Raw genomic sequence first — 23868 nt, 5'->3', positions numbered from 1 at the left:
TTCTTTCCAGTGCCGGATGTAGCAGTCAAGGAGGGAATCCAAGTGCTCGTCGCTCAGGTTCCGAAGCAGCTTCTGTGTAATTTGGTCGTGCCCCGGCGCCGAATGGCGTGTTAACCTTGCGAGCGCTTGTAAGAGTTCCTCCCGTTTGTATGGCTCATCAAGGTGGGGGTTTGGAGCCCCATGGTAATCAGGGTGGAAAGCGATGGACAGAGGTAGCAAGGAGTCAAAAAGCTTCTTTTGAACAGAGGAAAGCAGCTGGTCCGGGGGTTGAGAGTGATTGTGAATGAGGCGGGTGATGTGTTGAGTAATGGTGGTTTTGGATGGCGTATTGCCCAACAGGTGCCGAAATATGTTCCATGCTTTCTTTGTTGTGAGGGATCCGTTCAGTTGGTCGCAAAATGTGCGCCAGTTTTGGTTTTGGAGATGTTGGGTGTACGTGAGCGCCTCTTGTGTTAGTTTTGCGATGCGGCGTTTGAGTGAGCGGTTCTGCTTGTTGCGACGCCACCGCTTGAGTAAGTCACGGCGGGCTTCCCACCGGTGGTCAAGGTGGGTATCGGCTGCTGAGAGATCCTGTGGGAGTATGATGTTCTTGGTGTAAGTCTGTTGTAGGTAGACCAGCTCTTGAGTACATTCTTGAATGTCTTCCGTAGGTAGTATAGATGGAAGGGGGCTTTCCGGAGGGGCTCCCAATCAGTTAGTCGTGCCACTCCAGTGCAGTGGCGGGACGCATGATTGGAGACACATAGGGCAATTATGAAGTGGCCGCCTTACCAGGTGTCCGGCTTCCGTTCCCAGTATATTAGTGGGAGATGTCCTCTAAACGCGAGATCCGGAATGGAATCCGGCGTTACGCTGTTGCCGAGCCGTGTAGCCTCGGTGAGGTCATTTTGCAAGATGAAATGATACTTTTGCTTAGCGTGAAGGAGAGCCCTTTCTTTCTTTATTGCGTGAGAATATCCACACGTAACGTGCGGCGCGTTCAAATTCCCGAGGAGTATGCACTGATTGTTTCCGGTGAGTAGGGCCACTGTACGAAATAGCTGTTCTATGGCCATGAGAGGCTGGGTGGGAGCTGTACAGGTTCACGATAAAGGGGCTTTTTTTTCGCTTGTCGTGAGGGATGAGTTCTACTAAAATGTGGTCGATAGGGACGCCATGGGTATCACTTGGGCCGGAAGGGTAAGCTTGACAAATATTGCCGTCCGTTGGTGCGGTGGGTTGGTGTAGGGGTTTTAGTCGCGCAGCGTGGGTGAGGGGTTGTCCGTTTCTTGTAGTGCCAGTACATCCGCGGGGTTGGTGGCTGTTAAGAGTTCAAGGGCGGCTTTTTTGCCTTTAAATGATCGACAGTTCCACTGGAATATAATTACAGGGGGTTGCACCGTGTGCCTATGGGTCATTTTGTGCTTTTTGTTTTTTGGCTTGGGGTGGCTCCTCGAGGAGAAGAGTCTGCTCAAGGGCGGAGAATCGCTCCGTGAGAAGACGGAGGGTGGCGTCGGCCGCCTCCGTGATAATTTTAGGGAAGGATGCAATGAATTTTTTGATATACTGCTTGACATATGGGATCATGCGGGCTGTGAGTTGCGTGTTCGCAATTTCTTCTACTTGGGCTCTCGTAAAGGGAGTGGGAGCATCGGTAGCCCGTGGGGTGGATTAGGTGGTTCTGCGCGTTTCGCTTCCAGTCCCTTAACTCGGCTGAAAAGTTTAGCGATTTTTCCTGCAGTTGCTTGATGAGATCGCGGAGTGGTTGTAGGACGGGGCGTGAGAGTGGGAGTTAGTGAGACGAGGCAGGGAGTGGGGGGAAATTGGGCGTTTCGCGCTGGAGCGGTAGGAGAGCCCGCAGCTACAGCTGACCAGGTTACCTGATTGTCGGCGAGAGGGTTTTTCTTGTTGGTCGGCACGGTTGGCAGGAAGTGGCACGGGCAGTCCTAACCCACTGTAGTGAGCGGTTTTGAGCACAGCTTGCAGTTTGGTTGGAACGCATGGTCCTTGGCTGTAGAGGATTTGCCGAAGTGTGGGCACTCGGAGTCTTCAGGTTGGGGACACACGTCCATGCGATGCCAAGTTTACCACACACGCGGCCAACTTCCACACACCGGCGAAATGCTCAGCAACGCAGGAGGACGCTGTCCACCTTTGCGTAGAAGGGCACGTGGTTACCATAGAAAGTCAGAAGCACCGATCGGGTCTGGCCCACGAATCGTGCGTGGATGAGGGCCTCTTTGTTTCCTAGTCGCGGAGGTTTAGTTGGTAATGGTGGCTTCCCGACAATGCATGACACCCAGGCTGGTGCCGGGTGGAGGCTTCATATATGTGGCAAATTCGCAAAGTCCTGTTAAGATCTGAAGCGTTTGTATGTTGCTGAGAGAGATGGCAAGGTCAGGGTCGGGCGTACTTGCGACGATTACATTCTTAGTCGGTTGCACAGGGAGGGTAACGTTCTTATGGAAGGACGGTCGAGCTCACATTTGGCTGCAAAAGCATCCGCGAGTGGTATGGTGGTCAGACGACCGAGGTTGAGCCCCGAGCGCAGTCGGTAGATGATCGTGTAGTTGCTTGTTGGGAGTCTTGGTGGGAGATCACGGGCCGCCGTCTTGGAGGGCGGCGTGGCAGGTGGTCGGTTTACATGGGCGATCGAGCTTTTTTGCGCGGCCGGGGAGTTGGTTGGCTTGCGTTGTTTGATGTTGTGGATCCACGGGTTGTCAGGGTAAATGGTGCGTCCACTGAGATGATCGAATTCCGTGTCGGCGACCTGGGGTGCGGGCTGTGAGAGCTCATCGTACATGGTCACACGGCTGCGGCTCGGTTGTTGTTCCAAAGAGCTAGGCCTACAATGTAGGCCTAGCGGCCACTGCGCGCTGGCTATTTTTCGTGGCCGACGATCTGGGGTTTCGAGGCCCGATTTGTATCATCTGGGTGTCAGATGAGGCGTCCCAAAGTCTGGCGCTCGGTGTTAGTGGTCGTTTAGTCAGCGCTAATGCACATTCGCTGATTGGGAGGCATCAAGCCGGAGCCAAAGCACCCATGGACCAAGGTATGTTTAATTTTGTCACGGCATGGCCTGTTGCACGCGACCGGCAACAAAGAACAAAAGAATGAAAGGATGCCTCCTGGAGCAACTAACCAACAAACAGCGCCCAACCAACTATTCCACGTGCTTAAGAAGAAGAAAGAAGACACGCGGGGGCGCGAGAGAGAGCTCGGTGGCAGCGGCATTAGGGCGTTCATTTTATTGAGGGACAAGTTCGCCTTTTAATAAATATGTTTGTCCTTTTACCGCCAACATCATTTCTTGAGTTTGTTCCTCGCTACAATATATATTCAAGAACTTCGTAAATAAAGGAGCCTACTGTCTTTATCCCGAACAGTCAGATCTCATAAAGTGCTGCTATAGCATCTGCTTCCTCCTTCCATACCAAAGATTCAATCTTTGATGCAATCTGATAAAACGAGGTAGAAAAGGCTGTATATTTGATAGAACGGGATAGAACCAGTAGGAATAAAAATTACTGGGTATTTATTGTGGCAAGGGACGTAATTTCCGCATCTCTGTTATTGTTTCAGCTACTATTGTAATATCCTGCGTTTACGAACTACACATTCATAGCTTCGGCTGAGGCCTGCCCACGTACAATCCTATAGTCTAGTGTAATTACTGTTAATATGCTGTGTGTTTCGGCATTCCTGGTTAGCTTCTTGACTTCGCCCACACTTTTCTTGGGTTGCTACCAAATGCGGAAATATTGTTCCCTCTTTCTCTTAAGATCCTACGTCAAGACATTTCGCAACTTTGCATATTACGCGAACAATTCTGCATCGCGATTTTTTAAAAACGCATGGTATATTTTATTATTGGTTTTTATTCGCGGGTAGTGGAGAGAGGTTATTCACAACTTGCGAAATATGTTCGTTTAGTTCGGAGTGCATTTTTCCAGACGAAAAGCAGCAAGGAAAGTACTTTAATATTCCATCGAAAAAACATCATAGGCGTTCTCGTCGTCACGCCGTAGATAAACAGGGTTCGAGTACGGCGATGCCATCGAGCACAGGAAAACTCCTAGAGGTACGTTGTAAATTATCCGTCGGAAATATACCCGTTCGTATTTATAGATGTTTATTTGTAGCAGAAGACAGCAGTAGAAAAAAATATTGGTCAATGATCGCTCGTATCTCAGGATACCATAACACAACGACATTCGTGTGGCCGCAAGGTCATTGCTCTTATCTCCAGTAGACTAGCAAGGCGCGTAGTTAACAGCTTAGGCTCTTTGGTAAGATTTCCAGGATCATCAGTACCTAATATAGCAATCAATTCTTTTGTATGTAAGAAATGTATTTTCAAGACAGATAAATATTGACTACACCCACAACATTCTGATATTTTCACATACAGGAGACGACAAGAACATGCCAAAACATAAAAAAGAGTTGCTTTTTCGTCCCTGTGGGGGTCGGCAAAGCAGTAGCTGTATCAGTTCGGATATCGGAACCGCTAAACCTTTTACATCTACGAAATGAAGAACAAATTATGCCATTGTCCAACAGTAGGTTGTTCCTTAAAAATCTCTGCAACAACTTTTTAAAACGTTTATGAAATGTAAAATGCTTGCAGAACCCGGTCAATTAACACATCGAGTACTTATATTGTGCGGTCGCAAAGTCCCCCAGCCAAAACGTGTTCGTCTATGGCCAATAAATAATATAAAACTTGCTTTAAAAAATTTTCTCTTTTCGCGGTATTGGGGTTCTTCTACCGCTAGCAGTACGTCATTAGAGCGGTGTAGGGGGTATTGGCCGTCCTTCTTTAAGTTGAAGCAATGAACGCAATCGATAGCCACTCTAAAAAAAGCCACAAAAGCGAACCAGAATGGGAAGGTTTGACTGTTGTGACGAGCACATCACGCAGTGCCACTCCGTGCTGGCGATAACTAAAGCTTTAACACTGCTTCCGGATGCCAAGGAAAGATTGGAAGCGTTTATCGGAAATGTTGCGGAATCCATTTAAAATAAATGTAGAAATATTGCCAATTTTTTTTTGTGGCACGGGTGCTCGAATTGGAAACCAGTCGAATTTGCCGCATTATTATGATTTGCCAGTCTGATAAATTTAAAAATGGCTTTATAAATATTGTCATCATAGGATGACACCGAAATCCATCGGACAAACGGCGCACTCGTGATCACTATAAATTTTTTTCTGATCTCACAGACCTATACGCTGCATGTTTGTGCTTTCTTTTGTTCTCGTTCCTGCTCACGGCGTCACTGATAGCAAGCTGCCTGTTAGTTGGATAGATTTACGACCCGCGGCCTACCCATTCCAGAATATACTGCAGCCGGTGTTTTACACTGCAACGTGAACGCTCCTCCGCCAACTCGGCCGACTGTTCTGCCCGCCATTGTCGCTTCATCTGTGTTTTACACAGTAGCTCAATGCGTGCCGTGTCCGATGCCAGAGACGTAAAACCAGCCACACTTCCATCAGACTTATTGCTTCATTGATAATCTATACATGAGTGACAATACAGAACGAGGTCCCAGTGCCAAGGGCTGAAAGGTGACCTCCTGTAAGCAGGCTTATAGACAGTGGTGCGTGAAGTGTTGGCTGTAGGTGAGACAAATCAGCAAAATTAACACATAGTCAAGCGTAACATAAGACAAGCAGTTGCATATTGACAATAAAAAGAGGGAATATGGTTACGACTGCGATAAAATTCAAGAAGACCTGTTTTAGGTACAGGCAATGACGTAGAGAGTTTAACGTTAGTTGGAAGGAAATATCAAAACACAAGTGTGGCAAAGTGGGCAATTTGTTTTCCATAATTATAGTGTGCAATTGGCAACAGCAAATTATAATAAGAGGCAAACCTATTTGAATTTAGGTCAACAAGGCTTGATCGAGTGAAACAATTTAATGGTACCATGTTATGTTATAACTTAGGATTGTAAGGTTATATTTGAATAATTGATTGGTAGATAATACACTCAAATGCTGAAGCAATTCCGAACCATGGGTGCGGAATGGAATAAAAGTTTATATAAGAATGGCCTGATTTTGGATATGTTGTAACGGCATCAATGAGTGGCGTACGTGTTACGCCATGAAGATAGGAAGTACGTAAAATGGCTATGAATAAAAGCATAGTAAAGGGAGAATGACGTGGATACATAAAAACAGCGTTCTTTGAGTAATATCCTGATGCCATGAGCAAATTTTTCTTAAATAATAAATGTACTGAGTATATTTGAAATGACTATCAAGAACATCTGAAAGAAACACGCATTGGTTGACTACTTGAATAGCATCATGGCTAATAGGTATTATTGGTTCATGTGTAAGGTGCGGCTAACTGGAATGGAAGATCATGAACATTGTTTTAAATGCGTTTATAGGCAAGCACTTTTGGCCACACCATACCAAAATGTTGTTAATGTCAGAGGTAAGTTTTATATCAGGAAATTATTGCATTCGTCAGTAGCTAATATGGTAGTATCGTACATGTATACAGCGCGAATTCTGCGTATGGCTGTCCACTACACGCTTGACGAGCTAGTAGAAGCCCACCTTTCGAATCAACGAGTTCGCCTCAGCAAAACGGAAGCCGGAAGGGCTGTACATAATACGATAGGATTGCAAGAAACGCCACAAGTCACGGAGCGACAACTACCAGAACGATGGGCTTCACAAATCGAGACCAAAGAACCCCAAAGAACATGGACCCCACAGAGAGGAAGGAAGAAGGGAGGCGAGAGTTAAAGCAATTAACAAGCTGTTGGAAGAAAAGAGACATTAGGGAATACTCCGCCCTGATGCTGCCCTACCGAAATTCTCCAAGAAAGCTACGATAATAGTGACCACAAGGAATGAAGTAGCGAATTGTGCATCATTATACAGCACGGAGCCAGAGGAAGCAGAAAAGGCCGCATAGCCCTGGCGCTACCACAACCTGGTACAGCGACCATTATCACGCACTCGAATAAAGCCTACAACAGATACAGAACAGGATGAATCTCAGAAAGTGCCGCCAAAAGCATGACAAACGGGAAACCCCCGGAAACAAGAATTGAACTCATTTGGGTCCCTGCGCCTTCCTCGATCGAGGGCAACGAATTTGCCCATCGACAGGACCGAGACTAAAACCTCCGGGCCACAGAGAAACGGAAGAAGGGATGCACCCAATAACGAAATATGCAGAAATCCTCAAATATTACAGGGAGAACCGAGGAAGCCTCCTGCGCCCTCATCCTAAACTATACAGGGAAGAACAATCAGTATATCGACATATAGAGGCAGCTTCTTTCCCACACCCTTTACTCCTCAACCGCATGTTCCCAATTAGATACGCAAAAGAATGACACATGATCTAATCCAGGCACTCTGAAACACGCCATAGGAGAATGCACAAACCTCAAGTCCCCCCCAATTCTTGTAGACTCCTTCAGCACAGAGGATGAGCGATGGGAGATCTTGGAGACCAGCCCCGCCCTGGAAAACCAACTTCGGCTGATCCACAGAAGCAGGAGGCTCGGGAACCATATGGGAACCTGTGAATAAGGGACCACTCCGACTTGGCTAAAAAAGCTCCATCGCTACTCTTTTGCTAGCAATAAAGCTTACTCTCTCTGTCTCTCTCTCTCTCTGTACACGAACAGCTCGGAGTTGGAAACAAAATTAGGCAGATCATTGATCTAGATCAAGAAAAAGAGAGGACCAAGTATTGAGCCCTGGGGCACGCATATGTTTGTGGTTTTAAAGTTGTAAAGATTTTGCGAGGCGCAGACTGCTTGTCTTCCATGAGATAATTAGCCTTAAATTAGTGACAGAGCAGGACCTACCACCCCTATTGCAGCTAGGTTATGAAAGAGGATACTGTCATTTATAGAATCGAAAGCTTTTTTTACATTAATAAAAATCGCTCCACAATATTTCCCTGTTCCAATTGCATATTTAATTTTGTCATGGAAAGACATTAAAGCAAGATTGGTGGAATGACCAACGTGGAAGCCGAACTGGTGTTTCTAGGGGCTTTATGAACTTTCAAAACCAGTTGTTTAAGGGCCGATCAATACATTTGCCGATTGTATTTCTAAAATGAAAGGATTGAAATTGGTCTATAAATAGAGATTAAAGTTTGGTCCAATTTTAAATACCGCTGTGACTTTCGCTCTTTTTAGCGGTGCCGGAATTACACCAGTAATGAAAACAAGATTAATAATGTTATCAAATGGTTCATTCATCTGGTGAACTATTCATTTCACTTCACAAGGGTTAATTTGGTCGAGGCCTCTACGTGTATTTTTCGTCACTCTTATAGGGTTGATGACTTCATCCGGGCTAGTTATAGACATGAAAAATAAGTCTAAGGAATGGTGGTGGTGCTGCTAGAGAATTGCTAACGAGAATGCTAGGCTAGAACAAAAATATTCGTTCAGCGCGTAGATGATAAATAACGGGTGAATGTATACAGACCCTGATGACTGAAGCTCAGAGATAGGCGCCTCTTGAACATAATTTAGTAATAAGTTAACTAATTAACATTGTTTCGTTACATCAGAACAGGGTTGCTCAATTTTTGCTTCATAATGTTTTGTTTTGCTTCTTTCAACAGTTTGTTTAGTACATTGCAATACTTGGTTTAGCGGGGTCTGAGTTTGATATTATGCGGTTGCTTTCAAGTATTTTTATAAAAATTATCTTTTCACACTTCTTCAAGTAGACTAGTCGTTAACCATCGATTATGAGGAGCAGTAAATATTTTTTGGCACTTTGTAGCAACAAAATACTGGTTGAGACATTTATTAATTATCAATAGAAACTGATCAACCGCATGATTCGCATCGTTCAATGTTAATATATTGGACCAATTGACGTCACTTACACGGGTAATGAACTGTTCCTTATCAGTTATCCCTGTTTTAAATGACCAACTTGAGCTCGCAAGGAGACACGTATGACTTAAGAAAATTGGGTAATGATCAGTGATTCTAACATCTGCAACGCCACAGTGTTTGGGTGATAAGAAGTTTGAAGATATCTGACCAATTATTCTGCCAGTGACACATCTAGTGAAGAGAGCGAATACAATTCGGAGCCAAATAAAAAAATCAGTTGCTGTAATCAATGCATAGAGGATTGCCATCGTCTAAGATATGATTAGTAATATCAGCCATGGTAACAACCATGCATTTGAGATGAAATGGTGCGGAGAAAATTGTTAAGGGCGATACAGAAGTCCGACGCCACTGATGATGGGGAACGATAAATGCAACCTAGGATAATTTCGCTAGCATGAGACGGTAAAAGGCAATTTTCGATGTTTATCCCCACCGTTTCGGAATTTCTTACGAGGAGTTCGAGTTCAAATCGTCGTTTGTAGTTTAGGCATGGTGAAACTAAAATACCGCACCCCTGTTCTTGTTGTTCAAGCGGTAGCACTATTCTGATTGAGTAGCATAGAAGGCTGTGTAAATTGTTTTCATCAGGGGAAAACCAGCTAAATTTGGTAACAGTAAATTTGGTAACAGTGCTCTTCAAACATCGGGTATTAAAGTGTATCGCTCATAGGGAAAGGTTACGAAGAAAAGCTTTAAATGCATCTGGTGAAAAATATGTGACCATGATGAAAGGGAATTCTACTGCTGCCGTGTTGTCTACACGGACATCCCAGCTAGCGAAACACCGAGAAATTGGCCTCCGACGCAAATTGAAACACCCGACTGTCATTGGTCTCTGTTGCCTCAACGTGGCCATTGTCGCTCCAGAGGTGAAGCCACCTCTTCTCCTTTTTGATTTCTGGAGCTTTGAAAACAACTTCTTGTTATCAGATGTCAGATGGTCGTATTGTAGACGGGGTATTTGTCTGTTCCGGCGGAATCAAGATCCTTCGTGCTACGCGGGCTTTCCGCGCTTTACTTACCAATTCCTCTTTTTTGGAGCGGGATGAAAAACGGGCAAATATGCTCTGCCTTGTTCCATCCTTCGCTGGTGCGCGGTGAGGGACATCTATGTCAATCATGGACATCTATGTCACTATCTGAAATGGTACCTCTAGCCTTTCTGCCCAAGGCCTTATTGCCATGCAGTCCTCTCCTTGGGTACACGAAATTCCCTTCAACTCTACATTGTTTATCTTAGAGTACTGTTCCATCTCCTCGACTTTTTTGTGAGTGCGTCATTCTGAGCAGTTAAGGCCTTGTTAGCAGCAACACGATCTTTGTTTTCCGCACGAGCTTCTTCGAGAAGATAGCTGTAGGGTCCACTTATGAGATCAGCGGCCAGGCGGCGGGGCTGCGCGTGAGAACCCGCCACTCTGTCTGGGGGCCCAGCACTGTGGACTCTACGCCGGAGCTGTCGCCAATTCGTCACGGCGCGCACCGGAGACGGATTGTCTGGCCCACCGAATACCACGGGGATAATCCCCCATTGAGAACGCAGACGGCGCCACGGGGTTCCGGGTATCGTCGACGTGACGCGCGGAGGGGGTGGAATAACCGGCGTCGAAGAGCGCGCCGCGCGAGACACCATTGTTAGCGAGCTCCGGTCGGCACAGTGCACGGTCGCCGCCTTTCGCTCTCACCCCGCGGTGTCGAGCGCACCTGCTCGTCCGCGAGCATGCTGTTGACCCAAAGAAGGCGGCGCCTCATTGAATATTCCGTAGCGCGCTGAGTGACAGCTGTCTACGTGAATTTGGGCATTCCTTTACGCGTGTACAAACGCTAAAGGGTTGTTCGCGAGAGAGTGTTCTCTAGAGGTGTTATAAAGCCGAACTTGGCCGTTAGAAAACGTTCTTGTCTGAGGCTGAGCTGGGCAGTTCCCGGCGGGGCAAGGAGTCTCGACCGTTAAAGCTAGGTTGGGATTTGTGAGCCCCCTAGGCTAGAGGTCAAGATCGTGTCGGAAGTTTAGGATACAGCGCCGTACCGGGCAACTAGACGGATCTTGCGGCGAGACAGGGTCTCGGCTGTCGTTTCTCGAGCAGTTTGTGTACGCTCCGAAAATAGGAAAGTTAGACAAAGTTGAGGAGCTCGAGTGATTTGTGTGCACACGGTGCTAGCGTCTAGCTGAAATTTGAAGTTTTTCCTTTTACTACTCGTGTACCCAGTTATCCTACTGTATATAGCTGTATATAAACTGTCGTTTCACGTAATCAACCTCTACGCGTCGAGTTCGTCCATTCGACCGCCATCTCCAAGAGCTTCAACACCATCGCCCTGCCAGCCTCCTGCCAAATCAACCGGAGCCCGAGCGATTGGGTTCCTGATCGACACCGGACTTCAGGGAAACGAACCACAACCATCTTTACCATAGTTAAGATGCGTAACACTAGCTAACAAACTATTCAGCTCAACCTGCATTTACGGTGGTGCGTCGGCATCACGTTTGATCTTCGCGCGAACCTGTTCAACTGCACCACCCGTCTTACGCTCCAAAACAGCCTCTAGATCATCAATTCTTCTTGGAATTTTGGCTCACTTCACCATAGAGGCACTCTGCCAGGCAACGTTTTAGCCTGTCTCTTACCTTTTAACTCATTTCCAAACAGGATTTGTTTTTTCACGCATGTGTATCACGTTGTGCTGCAGGAATTTGCTGCGTGCACGGGGCCGTCAGTCTTTTCTTTCACTTCGGAATATAAAACTCGGGCTAGCGAATAACCTGTTCCTTTGATTTGCGGTTTAACATAAAGCGGAAAACTGCTTGACGTGTGGGCGTTATGCCAGTATTTCTTTTTAGGTAACAGCTAACAAACACAAATTTTTTGAAATTGTACGTTGTGACAAGCTTGCAGTGTCTGAACGTAGAATACTACTAGCAGCACGTATTGCGTGTGGGCGTTTCGAAAATGTTATGGAAACCTAATTACAGTAAAAGCTGGTTAATTTTAACTCGCAGAGACTAGAAGATTGCTCGAATTAGGCGGAGTTCGAACTATCGGACGTGCGCCAGAATGAATGGACATGATGCCACATTGAGCAGGCACAGCACAAAGAAGCCACCTGTGAACTCGTTACTGAGAATGAGGTGCTAATGAACGTTTGAGCCAGGTGAGTTGCAACAGCATGTGATTTGAAACAGCACGAGCAACGGCGTGCCCAGAGCACTGGCGCCGAGTCCCGGCACCCGCTGCAGCAGCGTCATAAGCTGTCATAGCGGCGTAGCCTGCACGCTGTACACTTTAACGTGATGGTGTTATCAGGCTCATTTTTCGATTTTGCGTGCCTGCTAGCCATCCGCTATCAGCCGTGCTCCTCAAGCATCTACGGAAGCACGCGATCGGCGCTACCACGAAAGTAGAAGTGAAGTAGCCAGATACGAGGGCTCGCTGGAATCTAGTGTACAGAGCAGCGGCTATTGAAAGGTGCAAACGACGACAATAATACTACGGACGCGACAGAAAAAAAAGGGATACGCGATTTGAGCTGGCACCGCGCCTGCGCAGTGATGTTCGTTGTACGTGACCTGTGTAGTCGCATGCTAGGCAGACATGGCCTCCAGCCGTGCCGAAACTTACGCCATCCCGCTTCCCAAAGCGCCTCTCCGACGATCAAAAATGATGTCGGCACGAACATTGTGTCACCTACTTGAAAAATGGCAGAAGATTAACGCCATGCTTTTAAAAATCAAGGAAAGCCTATCTCACAACAAAAAATAAACTGAAATGCCCGCCCATAAGAAATAAAAGCCAGTACATCGCGGCTAATTCAACAAATTTTAAATTAAAAATAACTTTTCAAATTTTTTGCGTCCCTGTCACCGTCGCAAGTTCGGTTCGGCAAACGATGAATGGGGCCACGCGGTGAATTAAACAAAACCCCTAAAAGAGGTCACCATGCATGGAACCAGAGAACAGTCACGTAAGAATCGTTCTCATGGCCCTCCCAGCCAGCACAGGGCCGTCCGGCCTAACTCGAGCCGGTGTACTTTGGCCAGTGATTTTCTATCCGGCCTTTTTCCGGCAGACGTGTACGGCCCGTGTCCAAATGTGGGCTTTTTGGCCGTACACAGCCGTACTCCCAAAGCTATTCAACGGCCGGTCTCCATCGTCCGGTCGACCGGCTTTCGTTTGTAAGGCCAGATTCCCGCTGTAGGCCTCCGGCCATTCGAAGGCCGCCCGTGTGCGGCCGAAGTTAGCCGGATGCGGTCGTCGGACCCCAGCCGGACTAAAGCTGCGGAAGTTCGGCCATGCTACGGGCATTGGAGTTCAGCCACAGTACGTTAACTGTAGTGGAACCGGTGGACGACCATTGCATGCAGCGCAAGCAGATGGCTCAGTCGCACTGCCAACAGCGAAAACCCGTCATTTTGGAAGAGGTTGTTGTTGCACGAGTTGTCTCATGTTGTTTAATAAACACGGACCTAGCGCGAAAAAACAACACATCCAGAAAGTATGGGACAAGCGCAAACTCTCAACTAACTTTTATTGGACAGAGCACACACATATAAGTACACTTGTATTCAGGTCGCTCATGCGCACTTTTTACAACCATAGCAATCTGTATCCCACGTGTAGCTCAGCTCAGCATCACACACCGGAACTAATTTAAAATCCACGCTTCATCACTGACAAGGCTAAGATAAAACTTGGTTTTTAATAGGCAGCCATAAAATCAGATCAAAAAACAGGCCAGGGCTCGAAGTTGAGCCTACAACTGCACAAGCGTAGCCTCTGATATATTTAGTACGAAAAGCGTCATGCAACATTGTTTTTTGCCGCATTACAAACCAGACGAATTGGCGGTAAGTTGCGCTTTTGCGCCTCTTGCCGTTCTTTGGTGGGGAGTCCCTGATATGGCGCCGGTTGAGCTCCTGTGTGGTGGCAGCTTGCTTGACGCTCTTGTATGCCACTCAATTTTGGTGAACCAGGGCCATCTCGAGTCGGACAACTATACCACGTCGATGTCTCCATTGCTCTCCATTTCGCGCTGTGGTGAATACCGCCGAGCTGATGCGTCGACGAGGCCGACGGGCGAGGCGTGGTTGCGCTGCGACTGGCGAGGCTTAGCTGGCCCGTCGGTGGGGACAATCTTCTTTTGGCAATAAATGCTATTCCGATGGCTAAAAGGTCAACATTTAATCCCCAGTGAGTCCATGCAACATTCTGGTTCACATAGCACCACTCATGACTGCTTGACAAACGAAGTTCGTCCGTTTAACGCGTAGAAACACCGAGAGCATGAAAAACGCGTCTGCATCGCTCGTCTCCCTAACGGCTTTTTCAAATCGCCAGTTTCCAGAAGTGCATGGGTTCTCGGCGCCCAGTTGCATGCCGTTGTTCGGCTGTACACCGCTTACCGAAGTAACGACGGATAACCTGAGACTTTACGTCGGCCCTTCTCCAGCTGAGCACCTGTTGCCAATTATTCTGCGGCCGTTCACTTGCCGCGATCCGGCCGAAGACCGCTAACCGAATGAAAAACGTACATTCGTGGGCCGCACGTAGGAGGGTCTCCGTTATTACACCGGTTGCCCGAAGAAAACGAATATTCCGCCACCGGACGCGCGGTTCACCGTAGAGAGAACGAATGCACGGCTGCCGCACTCAGGCCTGTTTTCTTCCGAACACCAACTGCCACACGAATACGAATATTCTGTGGCAGGTCGCTTGCCGCGCTTCGGCTGAACACCGTTTCCCGAAAGAAAAACGGATGTCCTATTGCCGTCCGTCGGCCGTTCTTGTTCTGAACGTCGGCCGCTGAAAGTAAAATGGATATCTGGCAGCCAAGTGCCTGCCGCTGTGTGTCTGAACCCGGGCGGCCGGAGACATACCGAAGTGCTGGTAGACAAATGTTGGCTGTTTACCAGCTGAACTGCGGCTGCCAGATCCTGGATGCTGGCCGGACATGCCAGAAAGTGGCCATAGACGGGCCGGTCTTCGGACACACTTTCTGTGCCGCCTGGGCTACAGAGAACAGGCAGTGCCCATCTCACATTTGGGAGAATACAGGACGTCTTTGGCCATTTCTATCTCATTGTAAAATGTCTTTACAGAGGAAGAGGAAGAACAAAAAAAATGACGAAACTTACAAACGCACTGGTCATGAGCCCAATATTGTGGAGCCTACCGTAAAATAACCTTTTGCGCACTGAAAAATGCCAAAAAACACTATCATCAGGGCAGTATAAAGAGCAGGCCTTACCATCCCAATATTTACGATCAGAGCAGGGGTCTTTGAATTGTATGTTACAATAGCGTTGAAAAAACCAGAGCGGGCACTCTCCTAGCGCAAAGCGAGCGTCTGGAAAAAAGAAATGGGACCAGTCACCCTACGAAGTATAGGAACATCTCCAGAGAAAGAACGGGTGGATGCCATAACTGATATGTTACCGACCCAGTGACTATACTTAAAAGTTCTCCTACCAAAAAACATAGATCCAAACCTAACCATGGAGAGGTGACAAGCAGAGATCACACTCCTTCGAGGAAAGTTCAAAAACCATGGCAACACAGTATACGCGGCCGCCGGGACGTCCCAAAGTACGAAAGTAACAATTGTCGCAGTGGACTACTGCGGATGACTTAATTACCCTCCCATTCAGAGCAACGGAAATCGCCGAAATCGGAGTCATCCACTTGGCGATCCGCTTAGCGGAACGGTGGAATGGATACTTCAACATCATTACACATGCTCAAACGTCGATTAGTCTCTTCGCTGCAGGGACTGTTCCAAAAAAGTTCAGAAAGATTATCCAATGCACAATGACGAAAGTTAACACCACATTAACACCCGGCACACGGGACTGGAACGAAAGTAGGCAGCTTACTAAGACCCATGCGAACTCGCATACCATGCTTCTTGTTGACTACGACTACCGCATTCCCTTCCCCGACAAATATCGAAAACGTCTCCTCATCCTACGCCTAGGAACACCAAACATCCCCTTGCAACGCGGTGATTCTCAACCCCGAGGAATCGCAAATTCTGCGCAGGATACGCACCAACACACATGATCACAAACCATGGGCTAAGAAGTTTGGTAGAAAGGGTCCGACACAAAGATAAAGCTGTGGTGATACCAGGAAAACCCACTCTCTTCTGCGAAATTGGTTACATAAGGATATGCCCAGGGGTGAACAAATCAAATTATACATACTCCTCTTATGTCGGCACATTGCAGAATTCCCTGCTACGCTTGTCACCACAAAATTAAAGTGAGCAGATTCCGGGGCCTCGGGCTTTTGCTTCAACCCTTGGGGTCTGCAACTCCTTAGCCGCATTTCACAAATTTTCACTAGCTCTTACCAAACAAAGCTACCTCTCTCTATCTGTTATAAAAAAAACAAGACATTCAGTCATGCCCCAACGCTAGAGAATCAATTCTGAACACTGAAACTGTCGTCATCTCACTCAAACTTACCAACCCCCGCACGCCGCAACGCCGCACATCGTAAGCCACGCAATTGTACATTCCACTTTGTTTCTTATGCCATGCTGATTAAAAACCTTTGCAGCTAGTCTAGTTCTGGACACTGCATTTCAGTGCATGGAACACATAAACGGTAAATGCCTAAACCCCGTTCTAAAACGCTACCTCGAGGGCGAAAAAACGCTATCGCGTCAGACATCTTAATACCTAAACTTAGATGTTACGTGCAACTTTTTTGTTTCGTGGGTTTGCATCTCTAGCAAATTTGGTTTGGTTTTGATGTGTTACTCATTAGAATTACCCGAGGCTGACTTTTGCGGTGAGCGATGGAACCAGGAAATCCAACTTTGAAATGACCATTTTGGTACCGGCACGTTCAAATTATCTGGTGTAACCCCTAATTGAATTATACAGGGCAGACGGGACTAGGGTGTCCGTTAGAATTACCTATAGGTTAGAATTACCCAGGTCGAAATAACGAGCTTTTACTGTAGTTACAACTTTTAAGTATGACAGTGAGGATTTTTGAACAAATTCTTGCTCCTGATTAAACCAAACATTTCTCGTCCCTTTACATTTTTTCAGTGCAACCCAGGTGACATGTGGGGTGAAGCTTGTAGCTACCCAATGTGCAAATGCATACCTGATGAAAACTCATTCACTGGTGGATACTGCGTCCACAAAGATTCGGAGAAATACAAAAACGCTAAAAAGAAAAACTCCTAAACAATTGTAACTAATAAAGACCTGTGTCTGTGGAAAGCATCTTCAACGCCCCGAATCTGTCAGTCTGCCAAAGTTCACCGAATCCTAAATTAATCAAAATGGTGACTGAACGAGTGTTTGTACTTCTCACGCCCAAATGTTTGTCTTCATTGAGGTGCACTGAAGGGATTTGTATACAATTGTAGAATTACCTGTCCCATTGGAAGTCTGCAATCCCTAGGCCATGTTTCAACCGCTATGGTGACAATTACGCTGCTTTATTAGAAAAAAATCAATCAGCAAGTGTTGTACTCCTCTCTGCATCTGCCTTGCCGATTTCGTAAAATGTTTCGTGCGGCGATTACTCGAGGCAGGCTTTGTTTGACTGCGCTAGGGCACGGCTCGCCGACACTCCCACTCAGTCTGTCAGCCGGCCGATAGTGGAACGTTGGAACTCGTTGTCTCAGTTGAAAATGAGGCACGACAAGATCTGTGCGTGCAAGAATATGACACTAGTTTGCTGGTTTACAGACTGTTCCACGCTTGGTAGGGTCTATAAAGCCTTACGAGTTTCCGCGCCACAACCATGTTTTCGCGTCCTCTAAAGTTTTGCGAGGGCAAGCCTGCCTCGGTCCAATCACAACATGCCGCAGAACGGCCGGTGCAAGCACGCTTTGCTCTCCGCGTGATTAAACACCGGCGGTGGCAGACGCGGCGAGTTCAGATTTGCCCGAAGGACGCTGACGCCCAATCGGACTTCTCAACACCTCCCTTTTTCAGGCTCAGCGTGCGCCACTACTAACGACCTCTCACGAACTCTGGAAAGAACATTGTGTCTGTCTAGACTATGTTCGCACCGTGTGCAAAAGTGGGAGGAACATTGTTTGACCGTTATGGCTTTGGACATAAAATGCGGGGCTCCGAGAGCAGAACTTCATTCGTTTTGGAGCAGAGAATGAATGCTATCACTCTGTTCGAGTTCTGTACTGTAACCTCACCCAAGAGGGTTATTGCTTTAGGTAATTTTTCGCCATGCAGTAAACCAGTTAAGTTTCCTTCAGCTTCTTCTCGTCGTCCCGAAGGCAGCAACTTTTCTCGCCGATCGCTCTTCACCACGCTACCTAACAGGATGGAGGCGACGGAGCCCAGTGCTGGGGCGCCTTCCAGTACGTAACAACTGGTTTCCAACGGTGGGATGGCAACTTCGCAACAACTGCTTTGCAACGATCTGATCGCAACTCCGTAACAACGGGAGCCAGCGGTACGAGATCCAGCACCACTATCAATGGTGATCGAGAGACATTTCTTCACTGAGTTTTACGAGGCTTCACAAGATAGCTGGTTTTTGTCGCGGGGGTTAGTCGCGCAAAACAATTTCGGCGCAGTGGGAAAATGTGCTCTACACCGGCCATGAATTTGAAAGCACTGAAAAAATCGCAGGTGTTGGAGCTCGCAAAAAGGTTGCGCTTCGATGTCTCGAACGCGCTGAGAAATCCAGATTTGTTCCAGGCTACACTCGCTGTTTCAGATGACGTTAACAAGATGTAGGAATGCATTGAGCAGATCAATGACAGGGAATGAATAAATGAAACCACGTTTATTCCACATTATAATGTGCCGATGGCACTGCGGTGGAAAGGACTACGGCGTTGTATGAGAGGGAAATGGTTGGGCTGCCTCCGTTTTTTTAACGGACGCATTGGAGGCAGCTAAGTGGGGCCGCTTGACTCTTGTTGATGTCGAGGAGCCGATCACCAACCGGCGGCCCCACCGGGTCTTGAAGAAACAGGAGGAGTGCTCGCCAGAGCTCGGTGGCTCGATCCGGAGGCTTGGGATCCGGACAGGCCCATGTCCGGAGAGAACACGGCCAGGGTCCCGTTTTATGGTGGCCAGGGCACGAAGTCTAGATGGAATGTAGAGGGGGCACTCCCAATACAGGTAGTCGAGATGAGCGCGGCAGTTTCACGTGGAGCAGGTGCCAGTTACAGTCGGTGGTGTGTCACCTCTGTGGAAACAGTTCAGCAAAAAAGGAGTAAGGAGTGTGCCTGTCTGAATTCTTCGAAGGGCAGACTCTCGCCGTGTGAATATCTTCTAGGGGAGCGGTGGTATCAACAGTGTATTGCTAACTGCTGTGAGGTAGGCCGCACGTTGTTGTTTTGTCAAATACTTGTCTGCCATCGGATCGGCTAGCTCACGTGGGGTAGCCAGGAGAGGAAAAGGAGTATCGGAGGCTCTGGCTAGCGCTGTGTAAAGGTCAGCGTCCCCACAATGCGCGGGGACCCAGAGGTTGGTAACATCGTCACCACGTTCCCGGAGTAGGCACGCCTGGTGCCGGATATTCTATAGCACATGATCGGTGTCAAGAACATTAGCGCATGCTCGATGGGCAGCCTGAGAATCAGAGTACACACAATGGTGAACGGTGCCAGCTTCAAATGAAGTTTCGATGGCCCACTCCAAATATTCTCGAATGGCCATTGACTCCGCGCGGGCGCTGTAAATCGCCTCTGTTGGTACAAGATGGCGTCGGTTCTGGCGCCCATTTGTGTGGTCGTAACACGCAGTGGCATAGTAAGTGTTGCTGGTACCATCTACCGGAAGTGCAGCGTTCGTGTATACGATGCGTTCAGTCAAGGAGAGAGCTCGTAGCCTTAGCATGCCTCTTAGCATAGGCAAGGCGCCGCATTCGCTGAGTGGGGTCCATATTATGCGGATGTGGCTTGCCATCGGTGAGTGCAGTGACTTCCCACGGCGGTGTGTTGTTGGGCAGAGTGGGCAATGTGTGGATACCATACCCGAGGAGCATCAGCGTGTACTGCCCGGCATTTGTCGCGCCAAGCCTTGTCTCCTGTGTGCGCATGTGTATATCCACAAGCTCAAAAAAGTTGTTGAGCTTGCAACTGCTCTTGAGCACATCGAGGCGTGTGTACTTTGGAAGGCCAGTAACAATGCGTTTGGCCTCGTTAAGTAGCCGATCCAGCGCGAGCATTTGCGTGCGGTTGACCGGATAATACGGCAGTCCATACATGATTCGGGAAACGAGAAAAGCTTGAGCAAACTGTCGCATTTCACGTTCGTTTACTCCACGAGTGTGGTTAGAGATTCTTCGTAAAGCCTGCAGGATTTGTTTGCTGGCCCCCGTAACCCATTGGAACCAAGTGATCGCTGTGCAGTTCTCGTCGAGGTGCATACCGAGTATTCGGATAGTAGATTGCAGAGGTATGGGTCGATCACCGATATAAAGTTTAAAAGACCGTGTTTCTTCCTGTTTCACAAGGGTGTTTCGGCCACCATGAATGATGACGAAATCGGTTTTGTCTGGGGCGGTGTGTAAAACTCTCTCCGTCGCGTAGTCGTTCATAATGTCTAGGGCTTTTGTAAGACGTCCTCTTGTTTACCGATGGATCCTTGATGTGCCCACACAGTGACATCGTCAGCATACCCCACGTGTTTCAGGGCCAGTACGTCCGCAAGGCGTCTTGGCAGCGGATGCATAGCTATATTAAACAGGGTCGGTGATATCACCGAGCCTTGCTGAACGCCTACCTGGTGGACTCGTACAGCACTGGCGTCTTGGCCAATTTCGACTTGGTAGCTTCGCCCTTCGAGAAAGCCCGCTATGAAGTTGTACACTTTCCCTCTGACGCCAAGGGCACGTGCTTTGGTCATGATGGTAGTGTGTGGAACGAAAACAAATACCTTGCGTATGTCCACTCCAAACACAGCTGGTGGGTGCACTAATTAGAGTCGAGAACATCCTCTTTTAGCCAGAGGAGCACATCTTGGGTTGATAGCCCAGGGTGGAATCCGTACATTGGAGGAGCCAAAATGTCGGGATCTTTAAGGTACCACAGCAAGCATGTGTTCACCATGCTCTCCATTACTTTACAAACACATGAACTTAAAGAGATCGGACGGAGGTTTGATAAGGTATGCGTTGGCTTGCCAGGCTACGGAAGGGGTTTGACCACAGAAAACGTTTATGAGGAGGGCAGTACCCCTGTTTCCCAAACACCGTTCAACTCGACGAGAAGAGCGTGCTTGTACTCATAGGGAATATTGCGTAGATGAGCAACGCACATTCCATCGGCTCCTGCAGTACCACGTGCGTTAGCGTGCTGCAAGGCGTGCTCCAGCTCGAGCATGGTGAAGGGACTGATAAATGGCTCGCTGTCTTCAGAGCTTTCATCCCTCTTGTACGTGGTGTCTGTAGGGTGACACGTCTGAGGGAAAAACACTTGAGCGGCCTGTTTGGCGAGCTCCTGAGCGCTAATGCCTTCCCGGAGGGCCACACGAGCCGCGCCGTTGTAGGTCTTGCGCTGACCGAGGAGAGAGAGCAGTATGGCTCATACCTTGTACGTGTGAGTCTGCCCATTGATAGATTCACAAATTCTTATCCAGTGGTCTGACACGAGCGTAGTCGTGTACCCTTCAATGGAACGGTGTATTTTGCGCAACCGTGTTGTGTGGCGCGCAGCGCGGCCGGACCACCTGTACTGAGCGAGATCCAGAGCCTTCTATTCCATAAGATGAGCAGATGTTTATCAGGTTTTGGATGGTCAGAAGCAACCCGCAGGTTCCTGGTGGCTTTCCGCTTTGCTGCGCATAGCTGTAACACCAGATACTCAATGTTATTGGCTGGAGGCTGCTGCTCTAATAACATCCGGTATTTGTCCCAAAGTGTGATATGGCTGAGTCGTGTAGTGGCGTCTGACCTCATCTTTGTATTGGTGGGGCTTGTGTTAAATAAAGAAAAGGAAGCGCGCCACGAGCCAGGCAGCGGGGGCTCGCTCCACGAGCGCGGCTCTCGCGGCAGTCGTTCGTAGGCATCGCTGATAGCCGGACGTCTGGTTTACTGGTTCCCTTTCGCTACACAATTCTCTGGTGCCGAAAACCCCAGCCGTCCGGTCCCGCCGACTCGCGCCATGGAATCGCCTCGTCGCCGCCGGGGAGTTCTTCGCGCCACCGTCACGAAGAAGATAACGGCACTCGACGCGCTCCTGCAGAACCCGGCGGCACCGACTCTCGAGTTTCAGACGCTTCTGGACATAATTCTGGACAAGCAGCGAGCCTTGCACGAGCTGGACAGCCAGATTCAGGCGGCTCTCACAGAAGAGGAATTTGACGCGGACGTGTTGGATGCCATTGACTACGACGAGCGCATCTGCGCCCTTCGCACGCGCGTGCGCTCCGTCACGAGCCCGGCCCCTTCAGCCAGCGCAGCCACAGCCGAGTCTGGTGAGCCTTGCGGGAGCGCACCTTCTCAGCCTCGACCGGGCACCCCTCAGACAACGCAGCGAACCCGCTTCGCCGCACTCCCGAAGCTCCAGATACCGAACTTCTCGGGCGACCGACGCGACTGGCAAGGGTTCTGGGACCAGTTCGAGTCCAACATCCACTCGAACACGACTTTGCCGCGCGTCGAGAAGTTTAAGTACTTGCTCTCGTACTTGAACGGTCCCGCCAAGGACACGATCGAGGGCATCAGGCTGGCCGAAAACAATTACGATATCGCTGTTAAAATCATTACAAATAGATTTGGGCGGAAAGACCTTCTCGTGGACGACCACCTGGACAAATTGCTCGCATTGGAGCCGGTGCAGAGTTCGGCCGACACCGACAAATTGCGGGTCCTCTACGACACGGTCACGTTTCGCATAAACGCGTTGGAGGGCCTGGGCGTCTCCACGGACCAGTACTCCGTCGTGCTCCATCGCGTACTGCTGCGGACCTTGTCGAACGACCTGGGCCTCCTGTACCGGCAAAAGCTGAAGGAGGCGCAGCAGGACGCATCCGAGGTGTCCGCGTCCCCTTCAGCCAGATCCAAGGAAATCAAGATGATCCTGGACTTTCTCCGCGTCCAGGTGGAGATTCGAGAGGAGAGCGCCTCCGATCGTTCTGTGCCGACAACGCACCGCGTCCAGGAGAGGGGTCAGTCGTCGCCACCGCGTTTCGTTCTTCCAACGGCAATGACTCTGAGCGCCCAATGTCCCTGTGCGAGGCGGCCCAGGTGTCAACTTTGCAACGCTCTGGACCACGTCCTCGCCCACTGCACATCGGCGGTATCACCCGAGGAGAAGCGAAAGCGACTGCAGGCAAACAGGTGCTGTTTCAGGTGTGGAAAGCACAACCATTTCGCCAGACACTGCAGAACAGCCAACAGTCTTGTCTGCAGCCACTGTTCTCGACGCCACCTCACGTCGCTGTGCGACATCCAGCTCCCTGCGGAAGGGTTTGGGCCCACCAGTCCAGAGTCAGTGCAAAGTCGCAGCAAAGGGGCAGCAATCAATAATGCCAGCGTGGTGACATCCGCGTGAACCAGCGGTGCAGGACCCATGTCGGTGCTTCTCCAGACAGGCCGTGCATGGGCCCTCGGCAAGAGTCACCAGCTGCTCGTTCGCTTTTTGTTGGACAACGGGAGCCAGCGAACGTTCATTCGACGTGACGTGTCCCAAGCACTTTGTTGTCCGGTCAACGGTGTCGAACGTCTAACGATTTCTACGTTCGGAGACACTCGCCCGAGAGCACCTGTTACGTGCAACAGAGTCTCGTTGACACTTAAAAGTCAGCACGATGGCCAGAACATCACAGTCGAGGCCCTGGAAGTTCCCAGCATCTGCACCATCACAAGCCCGCCCCTCAGCAAAGAAATCGTTCGTGCGATGGCCGATCAGGGTCAAGTTGCTGCGGATGCCCGACTTGCGCCCACGTTTAGAGAGAACCAGGTCAGCGTGTTGATCGGTTCAGACGCGTATTGGAAGGTGGCAACAGTAAACGTTTCGAGAATTTCCCGCACTCTGATG

The 23868-nt window shown here is 48.9% G+C and overlaps 1 protein-coding gene and 1 long non-coding RNA gene across 2 annotated transcripts in view; both read left to right on the top strand.

Annotated features, from left to right (window-relative positions):
• Positions 1-17101, top strand: part of LOC144145542 (uncharacterized) — a 164217-nt gene extending 147116 nt beyond the window's left edge. Inside the window, exon 3 of the long non-coding RNA XR_013317523.1 lies at positions 16946-17101. This is a non-coding gene — a long non-coding RNA (uncharacterized LOC144145542). The remainder of the gene's footprint in view (positions 1-16945) is intronic.
• Positions 17102-21990: 4889 nt separating this feature from the next.
• LOC144146666 (uncharacterized) lies at positions 21991-23382 on the top strand. The gene has a single exon (XM_077678597.1). It carries the CDS (start codon positions 21991-21993, stop codon positions 23380-23382), a length of 1392 nt encoding a protein of 463 aa, XP_077534723.1.
• The last annotated feature ends 486 nt before the right edge of the window (positions 23383-23868 follow it).

Source organism: Haemaphysalis longicornis, unplaced genomic scaffold, assembly GCF_048455015.1.
Source record: "Haemaphysalis longicornis isolate Haplotype H1 unplaced genomic scaffold, Haemaphysalis longicornis Haplotype H1 scaffold_7, whole genome shotgun sequence".
Taxonomy (NCBI): Eukaryota; Metazoa; Arthropoda; class Arachnida; order Ixodida; family Ixodidae; genus Haemaphysalis; species Haemaphysalis longicornis.
This window is presented reverse-complemented; position numbering and strand designations above follow the sequence as displayed.